At 41.3% G+C, this 18,196-nt stretch overlaps 2 protein-coding genes across 7 annotated transcripts in view; one reads left to right on the plus strand and one right to left on the minus strand.

Annotated features, from left to right (window-relative positions):
• The first annotated feature begins 663 nt into the window (after window positions 1-663).
• Window positions 664-6,267, plus strand: pgr (progesterone receptor). Of its 3 annotated transcripts, XM_046389735.1 has the most exons (9): window positions 664-1,753; window positions 1,868-2,010; window positions 2,488-2,597; window positions 3,382-3,498; window positions 3,835-4,140; window positions 4,378-4,522; window positions 4,640-4,770; window positions 5,139-5,296; window positions 5,396-6,267. In XM_046389735.1, the coding sequence occupies exons 1-9, from the start codon at window positions 1,118-1,120 to the stop codon at window positions 5,549-5,551; spliced, it is 1,902 nt and encodes a 633-aa protein (XP_046245691.1). In that variant the 5' UTR covers window positions 664-1,117; the 3' UTR covers window positions 5,552-6,267. The 3 variants fall into 3 exon arrangements, with proteins under 3 accessions (XP_046245691.1, XP_046245692.1, XP_046245690.1); XM_046389736.1 differs by having other exon boundaries at window positions 664-2,010; window positions 5,400-5,540; XM_046389734.1 differs by having other exon boundaries at window positions 665-2,010.
• A 620-nt stretch (window positions 6,268-6,887) lies between these two features.
• Window positions 6,888-18,196, minus strand: part of LOC124059595 (rho GTPase-activating protein 42) — a 55,872-nt gene continuing 44,563 nt past the window's right edge. The window contains exons 11-25 of one of the 4 annotated variants that reach the window (XM_046389728.1): window positions 18,039-18,095; window positions 15,648-15,726; window positions 15,285-15,324; window positions 14,897-14,959; window positions 14,633-14,707; window positions 13,836-13,920; window positions 13,585-13,643; window positions 12,856-12,961; window positions 12,441-12,600; window positions 11,944-12,094; window positions 11,256-11,639; window positions 10,775-10,931; window positions 9,350-9,412; window positions 9,166-9,245; window positions 6,888-8,331 (exon numbers count right to left, since the gene is read on the minus strand). In XM_046389728.1, the coding sequence (XP_046245684.1) occupies window positions 8,243-8,331; window positions 9,166-9,245; window positions 9,350-9,412; window positions 10,775-10,931; window positions 11,256-11,639; window positions 11,944-12,094; window positions 12,441-12,600; window positions 12,856-12,961; window positions 13,585-13,643; window positions 13,836-13,920; window positions 14,633-14,707; window positions 14,897-14,959; window positions 15,285-15,324; window positions 15,648-15,726; window positions 18,039-18,095 (1,648 nt within the window). In that variant the 3' untranslated portion in view covers window positions 6,888-8,242. Of the gene's footprint in view, window positions 8,332-9,165; window positions 9,246-9,349; window positions 9,413-10,774; window positions 10,932-11,255; window positions 11,652-11,943; window positions 12,095-12,440; window positions 12,601-12,855; window positions 12,962-13,584; window positions 13,644-13,835; window positions 13,921-14,632; window positions 14,708-14,896; window positions 14,960-15,284; window positions 15,325-15,647; window positions 15,727-18,038; window positions 18,096-18,196 lie in introns of all 4 variants that reach the window. The other 3 variants (XM_046389727.1, XM_046389730.1, XM_046389729.1) reach the window with 3 other exon arrangements.

Genomic DNA, 18,196 nt, shown 5'->3' on the forward strand with positions numbered 1-18,196 from the left:
CAGAAATACTCTGATTAAAAACATGTATAGTATATACTGAATGTACATGAACACCAAGAGGCCCAGTAAAATGCATCTATGCTGTCGGTCTACAATATTGGAAATTTGATTTTAAAAAGTACTGGATTATGAATTGAAGGCTTTCGGTGCTCACCAACCTTAAGCATCACAATTACAGACTGCAGCCTTGATTGAAAACTAGGCCACTGCAGCATTTGAAGAGCACATCATGAAGATATGAATGTGCAACTGTTATCCAAGAACTAAGTAGGCCACATCATGAGAACCCCCTCTGATATCAGGAGACGCAGGAGAGTCAAGGCCTGTGTGTGCATCATGACTACATGAATCAGCAACCCAAACACCCACATTTGTCTGATTAACTTCTTTAGTAAACCCCCTGCTAGCTAATCTGGACAACAGAAATGTAAATTAGATGAGTACAAGGGAAGCAGAAGATGCACAGTTCAATTCTACACTTTATCAAACAACTATAACAGCCACCTTGATTGGATGATGTCTCAAAGTGATAAATATACACGTATATGTGTTTACACACACACACACACACACACACATTAGTTTTTGCCCAAATATGTCGTCATGTTTTACCTCATTCGTGAACAGCAGGGTGGAGACAAATGGCCCTTGAAACCGAAGTGGTTTATCGTCGATTTTGCTCATTGGCTGGCTGTTTTACTGTGGGTCTGTGTAAGGATGGTGTTACTCCATACTGCATACACCTCTGCTCTGCGTTGGTTCTTGGACTGGCTGTTTCGTCTGTATGAGGAAAACCACTGGGAACCTCTGACAAAAGGGAAATTAACATCTATTCAACTTTAAAACATGACACCCACAGCCGCAACAAAGAAATATATTTCTAGCCAAATTTACTCCATTACAAAAGGTTTCGTTTCTGAATGAGCTCCTGAACTGCCTAAAAGTTGGTTTTCTTTTCTTTTGTGAGCAGCTGTGTGCGTGGAGTAGCCTTTTGTGCGACAGAAAGGCGAAGTCACAGCCTCCCTCGACGAGGAACAGTAGGAGGGTTACAGGGACGTCTCTGATCCATAACTCCGGGCGCACTCCAACCTCAGCTGTGCGCGTCGCGCTTCACCAAATGGACAACAAAATAAACGGAAGGATGAGCGCCATCAGTACTTCGATCGCTGATTCTACCGATACAAGAGTAAACGACTTGATTGAATCTGGCTACAACAATACTAAATTATCTAACGAGTCGCAGTCTCTAACTTGCATGTCGTCCTCAGTGCGTAATTTTGGAAACGACGGTCTGAATTCAAGCGGCGACGGCGCAGTTTTCAAAGACTGTAACATGTTCGACAGTTCACTTGTTGCAAAACACTTTTATGACCGCAGCAGTGAATATCTGAAGTGTGACAGTGTGCCGTGGGAAGATTTTGTAAACGTTCAGGGGTTGAATGTGGCGTCATCCGAAAGCTTGCCTGGCGCAGGTTTGAGCCTCTCCTCCACAGCGGGAACGTGTAAATTCATCAAAGATGAAAAAGAGCCCTCTGTGATTATGGATACTCCGTGTCCCAACTTTGATTCATCGTCGGAGATACCTGCTCTTGACACCTGCTGTGACAACAACAGGAAGCAGCAACTGGGGCTTAGTGACGGGGACTCGACAAGTTTCACGCCGGCCACGCTGGGTCCTCGATCAGGGCTGGAGGGATCTCCAAACTTTCTGATCGACCTGAACCAAACGGAGCAGCTGCCTGCGCTGAGCCAGGTGAGGTCTGAGTCCAGGTGTGGTTTGTCCGGAAAGCCTGCCATCAACTTTGATGCCAGCAGGCACACTTCCCCGCAACTGACAATGTACAAGAACGAGGTGTCCCTCTGGCAGAGGCAGACGTCTCCGGCTGAGCCTCAGTACTGGTGCCAGTCTGCAGGGGTGAATGAGGACCCGTTCACACACAGCAGCTACGGTGGGATCCAGGGCCAGGCAGTGTCTCAGAGGACCCCGTCATCTTTCTCCGCATTCCCAGGGTAATTAGCTAACTACTATAAGCTTTCACCGTGAAGTATGAAGTATAACCCACGGACTTTTAAAGTATGCGTGACAGTTGAGAAAAGATGAAAGGGCAACAGTTTTGTCAGATCACGTGACAACAAAAGCTGATTATCCAATAATAATATAATTAATTAATTAAACGTTAGGACAATCGTTTTGCCGCTGCACAACAATTAGAATTCCTTGTTGGTGTCACTCAGGCTGAGTGGGGAAAAAACCCAAACTTTTAATGTGTCAATTCCAATTTTCAACTGCCTGAGGTTGGTTTGAATTGAAAACAGGAGCGAAGGAGAACATCTGATCCGATTTAGTTTTGCTCTTGTCAATTTGGGACAACAGAAAACCCTAAAAAATATTATTTATTCCATGTACTGTGCATTTCACCATCATGTGAAAGGTTTGAAAGGGGGATTAAGGTTTAAAAGTCAATCAGTGTATTTTTCTTTATGCAGCATGCCGCCTCAGAGAATGTGCGTGATATGTGGTGATGAGGCATCAGGCTGCCACTATGGAGTCTTAACCTGCGGGAGCTGTAAGGTCTTTTTTAAAAGAGCAGTGGAAGGTAAGTAGAAAAAAAATAATGAAAAAATGTAATACATGTATACTGGACATGCATTATTTTGAATTGAATGAAAAAGTTCTAGGCTTTATTTTCCTTTTACTTACTTACTTTCAGTCAAATACTGTCCCAATCACATAAATACTGCATTGGGACGGTTATCAACTACAGCAGGCAGTTTAATGGCTTTTTTCATCTCCCATTTCCAATCAAAACTAGGACAGTGCGTCTTTTTCTGTTGATGCATTTGTCATTTCTTGTTTTTTTTCTTGATCAGTGGCCAGTGTTCCTGACAAAGTAAAAGATGAGCAATGAAATTAAAAACAGGAGGGATTACAAGCTTTAACCAAAATTTAGCCCCTGGTTTCAGCTGTCAGAGGTCTACAGTAAATACTGTGGCACACTGAAGTCGAGCTACTATGTCAAATTTGACTGACCTTCTATGGGTCCTAGTTAAAGGTCATTGGCAACATTATCACATTGACCAGCGTTCATCGTGTTCCTCATCTTGAACTTGTTTTTCTTGTTATCTTGTGACGCATGATATGTAAGAGACGCTATGTCTTGCCATGGCCGTGTCACTCTGTCCTCACAGGCTTGCCTCTAATTTTCTTCTTTAGATTTCTCCTCAACAGTGCTGCCTCACTGTGCAGGGAGTGGCCATGTTAATGGCTGAGAGCCCTTCAACACCTTTTCTCCTCGTCATATGCCTTTCCTTCTACCTACCAATTTGAAAATCAAGCCCTGCTAAAATTGTGTGCATTGTCTGTATCCTTTCACTCAACAGGTCATCATAGCTATCTCTGTGCTGGGCGAAATGACTGCATTGTGGACAAAATCCGGAGGAAAAATTGCCCTGCGTGTCGCCTCCGAAAGTGCTATCAAGCAGGAATGATGCTCGGAGGTGCCATTTGGTTGGATTTCTTTTTTGCACGGGCTAAGGCAGAAATGAAACTGATTGGTTATATTGCACCAAATCCTGCTTTGAAATCATGATAGGCAGCAAGGAGTGTGTTAAAGTGCTCAGATCAAAAAGACAGCAATGAATGCAGTTTTAAACAGGATGGTTTTGCAAGCAGAGGTATTCACTATTCTTTTCTTCAAATGCAGGTTTGACGTTTTATGACACTCAAATTGTGAATACTTGGCACAGAAAGAAAAAACTGAAGTTATGTGATGTGTTATGGTCACAACTTGCTCTTGTCATCAGATCTAACCAAGTCACGATTTCATGTCACAGGAAGGAAGCTGAAGCGTTTCGGGGCCTTGAAAGCCTTGGGTTTGGCCCCGTCCCTGATGTTTCAGTCCCACTTGACCATGTCCAGTGACAATCAGGCTTTGACCTCCATGTCTTGCATACCGGGCATCCGCGAAGTGCAACTCTCCCAGCAGATCATCGGTATCCTGGAAAACATCGAACCAGAAGTCGTGTACGCGGGTCATGACAACACCCAGCCCGATGTTCCCCATCTTCTGCTCAACAGTCTCAACAGACTATGTGAGAAACAGCTGCTGTGGATTGTGAAGTGGTCCAAGTCTCTGCCAGGTAACGGCTCTCTGCTGCTCAGGGTCACCACAGTTATCACCATGGGGATCCACTGGCAGGGCTTGCCAGCCTTAAACACAGACTGAGATAGAAGGCTTTGCAATGACAGTGATATTGGGTATAATGGGAGTGCACAGGTGTTACAGCACAGGTTACATCTGCTATGAAAGACAAGGAAGCAAGACTTCGACAATTCAAATGTTCTCTAATGTTAGGATTATATTTTTCTCTCTTAAGGGTTTCGCAATCTTCACATAACCGATCAGATGACCCTCATCCAGTACTCGTGGATGAACCTGATGGTGTTCTCTCTTGGGTGGCGCTCCTTTCAGAATGTCACCAGTGAATATTTATACTTCGCACCTGATCTGGTTCTTAGTCAGTGAGTAACATCACACAGGCAATTTGAGTTCACAGTGATTTCTAATTAAGAGTGATAGACCGAAAAAGAGGCTTTTAACTGTTGACACACTAACCATTTTATATTTTTGTCCATCAGGGAGCAAATGCGGAGATCTCCAATTTATGACCTCTGCCTGGCCATACAGTTCATCCCTCAGGAGTTTGCAAATCTTCAAGTTACCCACGAGGAGTTTCTCTGCATGAAAGCCATAATATTACTCAACACAGGTAAAGGACCTCCTGAATAACCCTCCAGATGACGGACTTTTTGCCCTGTGTTGACTTCTTTTCTCAATCAACTGCACTAAGTATACTGTGTTGCAAAGAGGGTTGTGAAGCTTTGATGTACAGCTGCACAATAAAGGGAGTGTTACACAGGGTGGCAGGACCTTGACAAGACAGATAGCAGCTGCTATCAAGTCCTACTTTTACACTGACTGAAAACATTGTTGTTAAGTGCAGCTTGTTACTTCTAAAACAAATTTTGTTGACAGGAACTTCTGTAACAGTTTGCCAAATAATAATTTTTCAACATCTGAAAGTGCATAAAGGTTCGAGAAATTATTGTTTAAATTTAGCGTCCTGTATGCTCTTAGTGCCTCTCGAGGGACTCAAAAGTCAGGGAGCATTTGAAGAGATGAGACAAAACTACATCCGGGAGCTGACCAAGGTCATCCACACTCGGGAGAAGAGCTTGGTGGCCAGCTCACAGCGATTCTACCACCTCACCAAGCTGATGGACGCCATGCACGATGTAGGCTCCCTAACAGATCTGAGTACACTGACTCATGTCTCAATCTGACTGCTACATTAGTGAGTACCAAGACAAACATGAATGTCTCTTTTCTGACAGATAGTGAAGAAGGTCAACCTGTTCTGTCTGAGTACCTTCATCCAGGCAGATGCCATGAAGGTGGAGTTTCCAGAGATGATGTCAGAGGTCATTGCCTCCCAGCTTCCCAAGGTCCTGGCAGGCATGGTGAGGCCCCTCTTGTTCCACACCAAGTGACGATGCCAGCATATACATCACAACTCTGAGGAGACATCTGAGACAGGATTACTCGCCCTTCATTACTGGATGCTTCATTCTGTTTGCTTTTGCAGTCAGTCATCTATACTTTGTCAGTTTGCATCTAATGGTCTTTAGTCCTTCATGAGGTGAAACAGAATGTTCCTTTTCAGTACACAACTATCTGGAATATTATGAATTCAGAGGTATCAATAAAGCTCCTCTGCATAATTCTGGTGTATCAACGCTTTCCCATCCTACAGCTTCTGCACAGAAGGTACTTGCTAGCTGATATAGTGTAGGTTTTGAGAATCACTAGAGATGCTTATATTTTTTTCTTAAAGCTGCAGAAAAGAAAAATACACACAAAAAATGTCAAATATTTAATGTTTCCCACCAACAGAAGAATGTGAAACCTGGCACTTAAACTCATGAAATTCTTGGATGCAGAAAAGAGTAGCTCACTCAAGGGAGGAGAAACCTGGAAGATAACGTTACAATATTTATAAAAACTTACATTGAGCTGAGAAAGAACTCACATCTCAACCAATTCTGCACGATACCTTGAATTTGTGATTTTCATAATAGAATGTATATTGAAAATCTGAATGCAGATCTACAGCAAAATACACAAAATGATAAATATCAATGGGACGCATGTGACAGATTCAACACAAGTGAGTGCAGTATTTAATTAATAAAGAGAAAGCCTTATTATGCAGTGTTCAAAAATCCTTTGTAATTTCTCGATCAACAGGGGTGTCTCAGTCGAAACAAAAGGTGTAAGTAGTGTGGGATCATGGGAGTCGTTGTCTTCTTTGTTTAACAACCACCATTTCAGACGAAAGCCTTGTCTACGTGACAAAGAGGTAATGTTTAAAAGCTCTACTAACGTTAACCCAGCTTCCATCCTCGCTCTCTGACTCTCTCCTGGAAGTTATAGCGACAAGGGACCAAATGAAACCTCGAGAGTAAAATTATGGATTTGTCTGAACATTGTTGGATACACTTTAATAATAATAATAATAATAATGTACAGCACACAACTCAAAAACAAACATAAAAATAAACAAAGAAAAGCCTGTTGGGGGTAAGAAAAAAGTGATAAGAACACATTTTCACGGGGCTCTGGATAGGAAAGAATCTACATCATACTAAAGAAAACTATAGAAACGTCTCTCATGCCTATGAGTGAAGACACAGAGAGACCCTCCAACAGTTCATACGCTTACAATACACTTTTACTATTCAGGATGTGGAATTTAAGTGGAATTTCTCGCTGCACTGAGTGCAAGTTAAACTCATAAACCGCAACAAAGAATTTGGACCACAGGTCTAATAAAGCACACTGTTTATTTATAGACATATTTAGGCACAGTCAAGGCACAGTATATGATTACAAGGAGACAAGTTTGCCATTTCAAAAAAGGAAAAAGGATGCAAAAAGTTACATATTCAGGATACGGATATCATTTCTGTGATATGCTCTTTCAAATTCAGACTGGAAGGGAGTATTATCCCAGTATCAGTGTTCAAGGTCGCCTCGCATTCTTAAAGATGTAAATGGAAAAGAACATCCTGATCTTGGCAAGTCCAAGATCAAAAATGCTCTCCCAGATACATTTTCAGCCACCAGAGAAATGCTTACTTTAGTAATTATATTAAGTACTTTAACTGAGTAATTTTTCAGTTTGTAACAACTGAGGAGCAAAAAGGGTTGTTGATCATTTTCTTCCTTTCATCCTTTTTTTCTGAAGTAGATAATTAGATAATGGACTGTGTATTTCTGAAATGTTGTGACAGTATTAGAAAATTGAATATTAAACAGCATCTATAAAATAATATAATCTGATACATGTCTAGCTGTCATTACTAGTACACCAGTGTACCAGTGACTACAGTACCACAACAGACATTAAAAGGTGAAGGCTCCACCACATGAGCATAGCATTCATGACATTGTAAAAAAACATGTTTTTACATATGGCATATATTTGAAGGGATAATTTATGGTAATAAACAGATAAAAGAAGTAAATATTTTTCATTAGCATCTACAGAAGAACTCACAAGCATAAATGTACAGTACAGTACCGTGTAGCTATCCAGAAAGTGCACTGCAGCAGTGAGCAGGTTCAGTGGATGAACAATGATCACAGGCCATAAACATGAAAGTTAAGGTGCAAACCCATTATGTTTTTTCTATTAGATTCTAATAGATTAGTCTCCTTATTTTAAATCACAGTTTTTTTTCAGTTACAGTTAAGACAAAATGTTAAGCGACTTCATCAAAGTGTGTAAATATAATGGGAGGTTAAAAGATAATATACTTCTGAGAGCAAATCTTGTGAAATGGGATTTGATTGTCTTATGATTCTGTAGGCTAATGCTGGGATTAAAAACATCAGTGCAGTGGATGTATATTATATTTACAACTAACAACAATATCATACCGACTTCCTTCCTGAAGCTCTGCAGATTCCACCAAACATTTTACAATTCACTGAAAAGGAGGTACATTTTTGTATTTTGAACTACTGGCACTGTTAAAGTAATTGCTGTGCTGCCTGATATCTACTGAGATTGCATAAAATGCAGAAATGTCAGTAACCAGCAATAATTGGAACGAACCACAATGTGTATTTTTTTTCCCATGGATACCATGAAAAAAGAAGCAACGTTTACCAGTTTGTTAGAGGAAGACGACATAATTCTCAGGGATTAAACCTGTTCTTCCTTCGTATGTGGCTTGCAGCCAGCCTGGCTCAACAGACGGGTAGACTGAAAGACAAAAAGAAAGAAAAAAAAATATTAAGTTGAAAGCGAAGAGAGAAGCAGAGCTTTGATCTCTTGTAACCTCATGAGAATTACTGAGCTTGGTTACATTATTTCCAAGACCTGGTGAAAAAAAAAAAGAAAATAAAGGAAAAAAAAACGGGCAGAAAAGTAAACACTGGACTGGATCAGACTGCCTTGAGTCCTGAGAAGCAGGATTTCCTTGCTTAATCACAGACACCATGTATGAACCATGAAAACAAGATTAATCATTGCTGAGATGCATCAAGTAAGAGGAACAGCTATAAAAATGATCAGCTACAACAATCTAGCAGAGATATGCTGAATACGAATGCAGAGAGAAATGGCCTGTAAACGTAGACAGCAATAAAAGCACTGTGCCTGCTGGTAAGTGGTTGGGAGCATTTGTTGACGTTTTTGCATTTGGCTGCTGGCTCTGCTGGCTGTGCTAACGCGGAACAGGCACTGGTGCCTTCCATCACCAGGTTACAGTGACCTGCCTGCACTGGTCGAGGGCCAAGTCATCTCTTCATGGAAAAGGCAAGAGGCAAAAAAATATCCTGGGGCTGTTTGGATTTTAGCAATGCATATGGTGGTGTCACAGTAAGAGCAAAAAATGATTTTATGCCTCCACATAACACTGGGAATTAGCCAAATCCCTGCTGTGTGCTGCCAAGACACAACAGACTGTCTGTCTGTGTACAATGTCCAGGCATCCTACACAAGGCGGCTGTTGTGAGCACTTCTGCTTTAAAGTAACTGTCAGCAGAAGCAGACTGTTTAAAGTTTTAATGTTTGCCTTGTGTTGTCTCTACTCACCGTTTGAGAAGTGCGCCCCCTGGGGGAAGCTGAGCTCATGGCTGTGCTCTGCCTCACAGGAATACATCGCCTTGGCATCCCTATAAAGATGAAAACAGGTAATGTCATGGCAGATTTGATCAGATGAGGGAGAGATTAATTGGGTAAGTGTGGTAGATGGTGTCATGTTTTTATGTTTCTGCACCTTCCCACTGGAACAGACTGAGGGGAAGAGGCAGTTTCAAAAAGCAGTGCTCTGGCAGCGACCCTGAAACAATGTGAAAAACAAGAGTTCACTTCACCTGATGGCTTCAAGGACAAATAAACAGCTGAAAAACAAAGTGATTGGTGTGGTGTCTTCCAAAGAAAAATATGTCCTCTTAAATGGGAAGAAGTTTAATCTATTTTGATATACATATCAAATGTCTCCAAAACCATACCAAAATCAAAACTAAACTGAAAACAGGTCTGTCCACTTTCCCTCAGCCTTGCCAGCGTCCCTCATTGTTAAGAATGAGGTGAAAGGAGTAACGACAAAATACGGGAGGTTTCCTTCCTCAGGGTGGACAGGAATTGCAGAATTGAATTAAACTACATGACAACGCTGCACTTGACCCTGAACGCAACAAACTGAGAGTCAAGGGGACAACAGAGCCGAGGGCAAACTGGGTAGGTGCTATACAAGGAAACAACTTGAGAGAGCGTGTGACTGGCTTCTCAGACATGACAAGTCAAACAATCTATTTGTCCCAAGAGAACAAGTGCAGACTGCTGCTGGGTCACATCAACCCTGAACAGGCAGAGCGTAATTAAAGCCAGCTCTCCCAGCAGAAAGGAAAAGACATAAATCTCCTAACACGCACTCATCTGATCTTAGAAACCTCTCAATGCTCAGTGCTCGTACACAGACGGAGGAGGAGGCTGATGACTCAGAGGGGGAGATTTTCATTTTGTCCATGTCTTTATATTTTTCCAGAGCCATGGTAACGAGCAACTGTCTGGCATTTTTACATGATAAATAATTACTCTTATTTGAAGTTTATTTGAGTTGTTAAATTGTTATTCAACTACATGAGTAATAATGAATTAAATGTCCATAAAAAAAGATTTCTTACATGTATGGAGCCCCCAACGCCTGTTTATTTTGCTCATAATTATGCATATTATTATGACATTGCCGTAGATATTCAGCAAATTCTCAGGTAAGACTAAATAATGTGAAATTACAAGCAAAGAATATCCTGGAGTATAACAGACTTATTACAGCAGAATCTCCATATGACTGTTATATGGATTATTATGGACAAATTAAATAACCTTTAACCAAAATTAGGTCTTTGTATTAAAAAAGCTTTGCAGACACGGAGGGGCAGCATCCACCCACCAGCTGCTTTCCCTCCTCCTGTCTCGCTGCTTTGATGACTTTACTAACTTCTGTCAAACTGAAAATTCTTGGCCACAATTTATAAAGTGTGTTTAAGGAGAACACAGGTTTACGCATGACACTTTTTTTCTTCGCTGAACCCACGGGGGCTCTGATTACATGGCATCACAGTGCATTTCATATCATCATTAGTACTGTGAGTGGTAGGCGGAAATGAGCAAAATAATTTGTTTTAAAACCCATTACACTGAGCCTGGTCTTTGGTAGCCATTGGTGACTGTGGCGTCCATCCTGCGGCGGATCACTTGTTTTGGCGGAAGGTCTGGGTTGTCAGTAGGCTGTGAACTCTCTTTGGGCTCCAGTGTTGACAGACTTTGGACAGATCCAGAGCAGCTCCGGTGGCCTTGAGGGAAAAATACACATAATACCTCCTGCTTCTGTACAAATGACACAAAATACACTGAAGTTTCATACTAAAACAGCTGACACACTGCACCAACTAATTCAGGAAATGAGCCAATTAAATGATATTTTAATTTTGCTGTTTATGTTATGTTTAAGTCGAGGGGTGGTTGCCAGTTTGGAAAGCATCAAGTCCAGCTTTATTAAGTTTATGAATTCCAGCCTGAAAACAACACTTGCATTAAGTTTCCTTCCACTTAATGATAGCAAAAGAAACAAATGATGACAGGAAGGTTCAAGCTGTGCTACCTGACCAATGTCTTACCTTCAGATATATGCAGTGATTTCAGAGAGGGAGCAGCTGAGCGGTTCAGCAGTGCTGGCCTGAGGTCAGTGCGGCAGTGGGGGGCTTTTTGGGGGGCAGGAGACAGCCTGGGTGCAGTGCTGATGGAGGACAGACTGAGCGCATCTTCTGACTCTCCATCTGTACGTCCTGCGTCCTCCTTGGAGCTGGACTCTGGGCTGCTGATAAACACAGCACTCCTGGGGCCATTTGAGAGATGTGATGGCGTTCTGTGGAGGAGCGACTTGTCCTTGACCTGAGCAGAGGAAGCTGTTTTGGAGGAGCTGTTCTGCTCAGAGGAGTGGGAGGACAAAGACTCCATGCTGCCCATGGGGGTGCTGCTTGGACTGCTGCTAAAAGTGTCACCTATGCAGGGACCAGAGAAGAGGCACACAAGGCCCTCATTAAAACCTGCTGAATTAGGAAGGGATTGTGAGTGTGTGCATGGGCAAACAAAAACGCCTTTCTCTGAAGAGATAATACTCATTAGAAAGGGTCAAACATTCTATTTAAAAATACTTGAAATACCATCTAATATGAGGTGAATCTCTCAGAAATGTGGTGAGACTGTGTCCACAGGTGTCTGATGGATATTAAAGGGCACTGAAGGGTTGTTCGAAATTGTGGTGTGATGACCTGTGGTGGTAATCACTGCTGCTTTGGTACTCACTTTCTGCATCTGCCAGGCACAGCGTTGGGGTGTACAGGCTGCGGGGCTTCCTGGGCCCCGTAGACAGACAGATGGCCCTACTCCTGCGAGAGCCAGGCCGGCTCTGTGGTTGGGGTAGAGGCACATTGGGATCCGGAGGCTGGTGAAAGATCTGAAGGTCCAGAAAGGAGCACTGATTACTCAACACAATTACACATTCTAAATATTTTCATAGACATAGGTATTTAAATTGTTACCCAAATATTTTAAGCCAGTTGTTGTTAACCAGTGTTGGCTAAGTTGGATGAATTGATGAATAAATAACATCTTTTAGTTTTTAGGCACACACCGAGGTAGGTATTTCTTTTTATCTTGCCGTGTGTCATATACAGCGAGAGGTGCTGGTGTAAGAGCAATATTTGGCTGAACTTTGCAATAAAAAAAATTTGAAATTAAGAAATAAATTGGTTAAATTGCGCAGATGAAATACCAAGAATACTGATAGTCCAATGACTCACCTTGACAAAGTTCTCGATAAGTATTTCCACCACGATATTCTGGAACTTAATGTTCATCATGGCGGCCACAGTTTCCTCTTGTGACCGCATCAGCGTGGGCCCAAAGATAACTCCCAGGTTGGATACCGTCATCAGGTTGAACTGGCTTTGTGTGGAAACTCTGAAGGTGGAGGACATGGCTGTGAAATGCTGTTCTCCACTGATACACTCATAACGCAAACTCTTAAACCACGTGGTGGCAGTTTTTATTCTTTATCTGACTGTTGCTGACTGTTTTACAGACACCTACAAATGCATTATGGTGTCCCTGAACTGTGAAGACAATTTAATCGGTCACAGCAATTTTTATCACATCTCACAAAGCTGTTCTTCTTCTGTGGCTGCAGTGTGACTGATTCATTACAGGAAGACATACGTGACGAGGTGTTTTATTAGTAGCTCCAGCATCTCCTTGTTCCTCTCTGGCAGCTTGTGAACCAAAGCGTGGACAGCACACACCCTGTAGTTCTGGTCATCTGACTCTGAGGAAAGGCAAATGCATATAAAAATGATCAATAGGCTCATACAGTTGCACAGAAAATGTAAAGCTGACAGTTATTGTCTTTGGACACTATATCCAGAAGTGTAGAAATAAGCAAATGAGCCAAGATTAAACCAATTTAACTTCTCAATTTGATACAAGAGCTATGTGATGCACTTGGCATGAAGCCATTTTCTGAGATGGAAACTGTTTAATTGGTTCAATCTTTGCTCATTACGTTTCCTTGCTGTCAATGCCCGGCTGCAGAGCCCACAAAGCTGTCTCATTTTAAACGAATGCATTTGAAATGCAGCTCAACTTCAGTTCCACTTTTTAGGTTAGATACAAATTCACAATGTGTTCAAATTCAGCTTAATATGTGACCAGTTCAACCGGATCGGTCTGAATCTAAAAATATTGTTCATATGTGCTATCATCTGGCACAAATGCAGTGTAGACTGTCGATTGAATAAACATTTTCTACAGTGAAGAGTTGTGTGTGCTTCATTAGCAGTCAATGTCAACTTTAGAATCTCTCTTTAACGTTTAATAATCAAAAAGAAATCTAAGAAGTTGACAAAGTATCTATTATATTCTCGCTGTTAGTAACAATCCATCACTTACTGGCAGCCATGATAAAATCTTTGTGGAGCTTGAAGGTCATTAGAGGCTCAGAGAGACATCTGGTGGATAAAAAGAACAGTTACCATTTATTTTCCTGAATGACATCGGTCTTCTGAATGCAGCCAACCTCCTCTGTCAATAAGTGGCAGTGCTGAATGCTTGACTCAAAGCAGGGACTTTTAAAAGAGGCATTATGGAGGTAATGATGACTCCCGACAGCTAAAGATACACAGCTAGTGGGGCGAGCTGACCTGAGGTAATTCTTCAGACCACTGGTGATGGTCTTGTTGTCCCACGTCTCTGGATCCAGGTCCATATCGACTGGTGCCTTGGATGCTATAGGAAACACATTTTTAGTTTTATATCACCACAAAGGATAAAATGTAAAAGGACTAAAGAAACCAATACAAGCTGACATAAGCTGATCTAAATGAGCCCTAAAATACTGACTGTCTTCTTATATAAAGAGACTGAAACAAATGTTAGTGCATAAGAGCACATATATGGCAACTCACAGAGGTGGTAGTCGAGCTTTAGAGAGCCTTTCATAAATCATTCAGACATTTCCTGTTCAAATGTATGAAATGTATGCAAACTGGATTACCTGCTCGGGTCATCTAATAAAGTAATGACAAAGTAATATGAAGCCAGATGGCTGTTACACTGTCACACCACAAGGAGGACCTCTTTCCTCACTCTGCAGGGTCACATCAAGTTTGTTAAAGCTCTAAATATAAAATCTAGATGTTAAAAAAATTACTGTTCATACACGAGTGCTTTAAAGCCTATAAAAAGAAAAATGGAGGTTCATGCATTTGGAAATTGCAGGATTATGTACGTGTGTTAGTTTTGCTGCACAGCATATCAGAATATCATTGAATAGTGTACAAACAGTACAAAAAATACTCAGAGGACAGAAAAAAATATTACAACTTAAATTTTAGCTCCTTTGAAAACAGATTTCATAAGCAGTTTCTACTCCACTGGGGTTGGAGTGGGAAAAAAGTGTTATAAAATATATTGATTTTCTGATTTTAAGGCTACTTACAAAAGACTGTGGACATCAGCTTCTGTACTTTGGAGTTGACCCCTCCAATTCTGTACAGACCCATTGTGTTTATACCTGCATGGCAACGAAGAAGGAAATTCAAGAATTGGAACAAGAAACAAAGATCGTGTTTGGTTAAGATTTATGCCGGTGACATATGTTGTCATGTCCCCTGATTAATGAAGCACAGTGTTATTCATGGTGACAGTCAGCCTGTAGTCAAATCATTAAAAATAAAAAAGCTGGGAGATTTAAATACCTCACCTCTCATCTCCACCAGGTCAATGCATTTCCTTACAAAGTTAAAGCCCGCTTCATTAAGAAATGCTGTAATACAGGAGGAGAATAGGATTGACACGTCAATTACTTTCAGTTAACCATGTGTCACGTAGGAATAAAAAGCTCTCCCCCCATGTTTCTGCTCTGACTAATAAGATACAACCCCTGTGCTGGAAGGCTCCACTATGTCAGCTGAGTGGGTGTATGTCAAGTAAATGTGTTAATGAACAGAGATGGCTATAGGTAACAAAGTATCTGCGTTGATCTGTTTGCATGGTGGGGATTTTATTCCAAGTTTTACAAGACAGGATTTATGCATTTCAATGATAAAAGTAGTTTAGAAAAATAAAAAAAAAAGAGAAAACACACTTACTCTCCTCCTTTTTGCTTAAAATGGCAGGCAGGTTGTAAATCTAGAGAAAGTTTACAAAAATCATTATTAAGCTGAGAAATCCTTGGGTTTATATTGAACAAAATCTCAGAAAGAAGACATTTATGTCACAGTTTCTGCTTTGCTTTAAGCCTGCTGTGCTATTATTAGCACAAGTGGATGATGAGGTCCTGATTTCTTAAAAAGTCTTAACCTCAACCCACCAGAAGGGGGTGTCATTAACAGCCAATAATTCAGTTTGGGTATTGTTTGCTTGTCGAACAAACCACCACTAAAAACCATCCTGGCCAAACAGCAGCCGGCACAAAATGAATATTTCAGAAACAAACAGCCAGAGTTCCTCACCGGCTCCTTGCCATCCATGGCCTCCAGCCACAGTCTTCTGTTGGACTCTGACAGTGCCTGCAGCGTCATAACGCCATGCCTGGAAAGATTTCAGAGAAAAGCTGGTCTTGGTCTGATCTCATTGCCTTGGGGCCCCCGGACAGAGCATGTTCACAGTGGCTGAGGCCACTATAAAAGGACTAGTGTGACTAAAATAGCTCATGTGCAGATGCTTGACTTCAAACCGTGCCCCTGCCTTGGTGCTTCACATTCCACTCCCAATTAAATTCTACATGTGCTTAATACCACAGTGATTCGTTTTTTTTTTTTTTTAGCACCCAACATGCATAAACCTCCATCTCATCTGCGTTCACAGCAGTTACAGCAGTACACAGCAGTTGTCATGTCTCACTTCACTGCGTGCTGCAGAGCTTCAGAGCAGTCTGAGCATCATCTGCAGTTCACACACAGCACTGCTACAGGAGGTACTAACCTAATGGTAACAGCACGTGAAGATACTGGCTAACAAAAACAAAACCCACCCAGTAGTGACAGTTAGTATTAGCATGGAGCCGTGTAAGGTTGCATGTGTTTAATTATGTGTTAATCAATAATATTATTTTTAATGCTAATTTTTTATTTTACCTCTACGAGTATCTTGCCATGCAGATGGTTTTGGATTTATCTGAGCAGGTTTTGAGATATCAGTCTCTCATATAAAAGTCTCCACCTAAATAAACTGGAGGCAGAAGTAGTGGTGGGTGATAAGGTCCTAAAATAATATCACAATATTTCAGGTTATTCCTGCAAACTCAAAATAGCTGCCGAGTTCTCCTTGAGGGATTCTTGTCTCTCCTCGTTCTTTTGCTGTTGTGCTGTGCGTAATGGCATTAAAAATTAGACCAATATTACCGTGAACAGTGTGATATGGTGCGTATCTTGGAGGAGGGAATTTCATTTTTAATGCTGACAACATTGAAAACCTTTAAAAAGAATCAACAGCAGCATCTCTTTCCAGAAACACTGACCGACTGTCACAGAACTCCCTGTTAACAGCCTTCTTTCAAAGTCCCAATGAAAACTGTTGACGATGAGGTCTGAGGATCATCCAGACATGTTTATGATGAATCAAATAACATCCTTCATTGTTCTGAGCACCACAAATGCAGCTCAGCGGAAGTTCGGGAAGACTATCTTCATGCTCATTCAGTCACTGAGACACATTCATTCTGTCTTTCTCCCTCTCTCTCCATCTTCTCAATCACACGATTAACGGTGTTTACTCTTTCAGTTAAACAGTTTCTGTCAGGCAATTATGTTGTTGCTGTCAAACGTTAAATCTGTTGTCCTCTCTGCTAATGTACTGTCATTTACATGTCACATGTGAAATCCTTGCAACTCTGTTCCACTCATTTGAGCACATCAGAGTCCACTTCAGCTATTCTCTTCACCTCACCACCAGGCTCTGGGCTCCATCAGGGAGGTTTCCTATACCACTCACGACTTTACCAACCCCTGAAAATAAGACTCATATTTCCCATCTTTATTGCGCACAAGGCAATAAAAAAATATTATTTGCTGACTCACACATAGGGATGGAGGCAGATGTTTCAGAGGTGGATATCTCAAAATCTGGGCAAATAAAATAGAACTATCTGAACGGCTAAATCAATCTATAGTAATTTGGGTGAACCAACCCTTTAAAAATGCGGTTCTGAGCTATTTGGCCTTTTTCTGGCTGGGCTGTAGATGTAACAGCATGTTTATTATAATGAGGATGAATGGATGAGCTTGAAGCCGACTGGAGCTTGGCCCACATTGTCCTTGTGCTTGGAACAAGCACCTTGGGGCATCGCCGTTTATGATAAATGAGTTGTCCTGCAAATAAACTGCAGTTATTGTCCATGCTCAGCCATACTCAGCAAGGGTGAGCAGTGCTGGCCCTGCTGGTGCACTGTGATGAGCTAACTTTATCTTCTGAAATACATACCACAACAGTGAGCTCATATCAAGCTCTCATAACGCAACCACTTGATCAGTTCAGCCACTGTTAATCATCTTGCAGCCAAGTTGAAGGTGTTTAATCTTTGGGTAATTCCTTATCCTACACCCCAGTACAACATTAAATACAAATCAGTTATGAATGTTCCCATACAGCTAAAAGATTGGAAAATTCTAAATAACCTCAATCAATATATGATTAATAATTGATTTGAGCACTTGCAGACAAGAATAAACAATTTAAGAATTTATCTGTGTCCTTTAGCTCATATTAACCAAGAGATGACTGATTTAGTGCAGTAATAAGGAGGCAACAGTATTTCATCAGACTTGGAGTGAGTAATATGATTAGCAGCACACATGCAGCACATGCAACTGTTCTGAAAGGGCAGCACTGGTCAGTTCACATACCGGACTTTACAGAAAAACTGAAGCGGTCTGAAAAGAGTTCCACGACAGATGTCATTTCTACATTGACACGGACACAGAGAAAAGATGGAATGGGTTCAAAAATAGAGTAATTATCGATGTTGTGGACATACAACAAACAAGAGCTTGGAAGGGAGAGG

The sequence above is a fragment of the Scatophagus argus genome, chromosome 5 (assembly GCF_020382885.2).
Source record: "Scatophagus argus isolate fScaArg1 chromosome 5, fScaArg1.pri, whole genome shotgun sequence".
NCBI classification, from domain to species: Eukaryota; Metazoa; Chordata; class Actinopteri; family Scatophagidae; genus Scatophagus; species Scatophagus argus.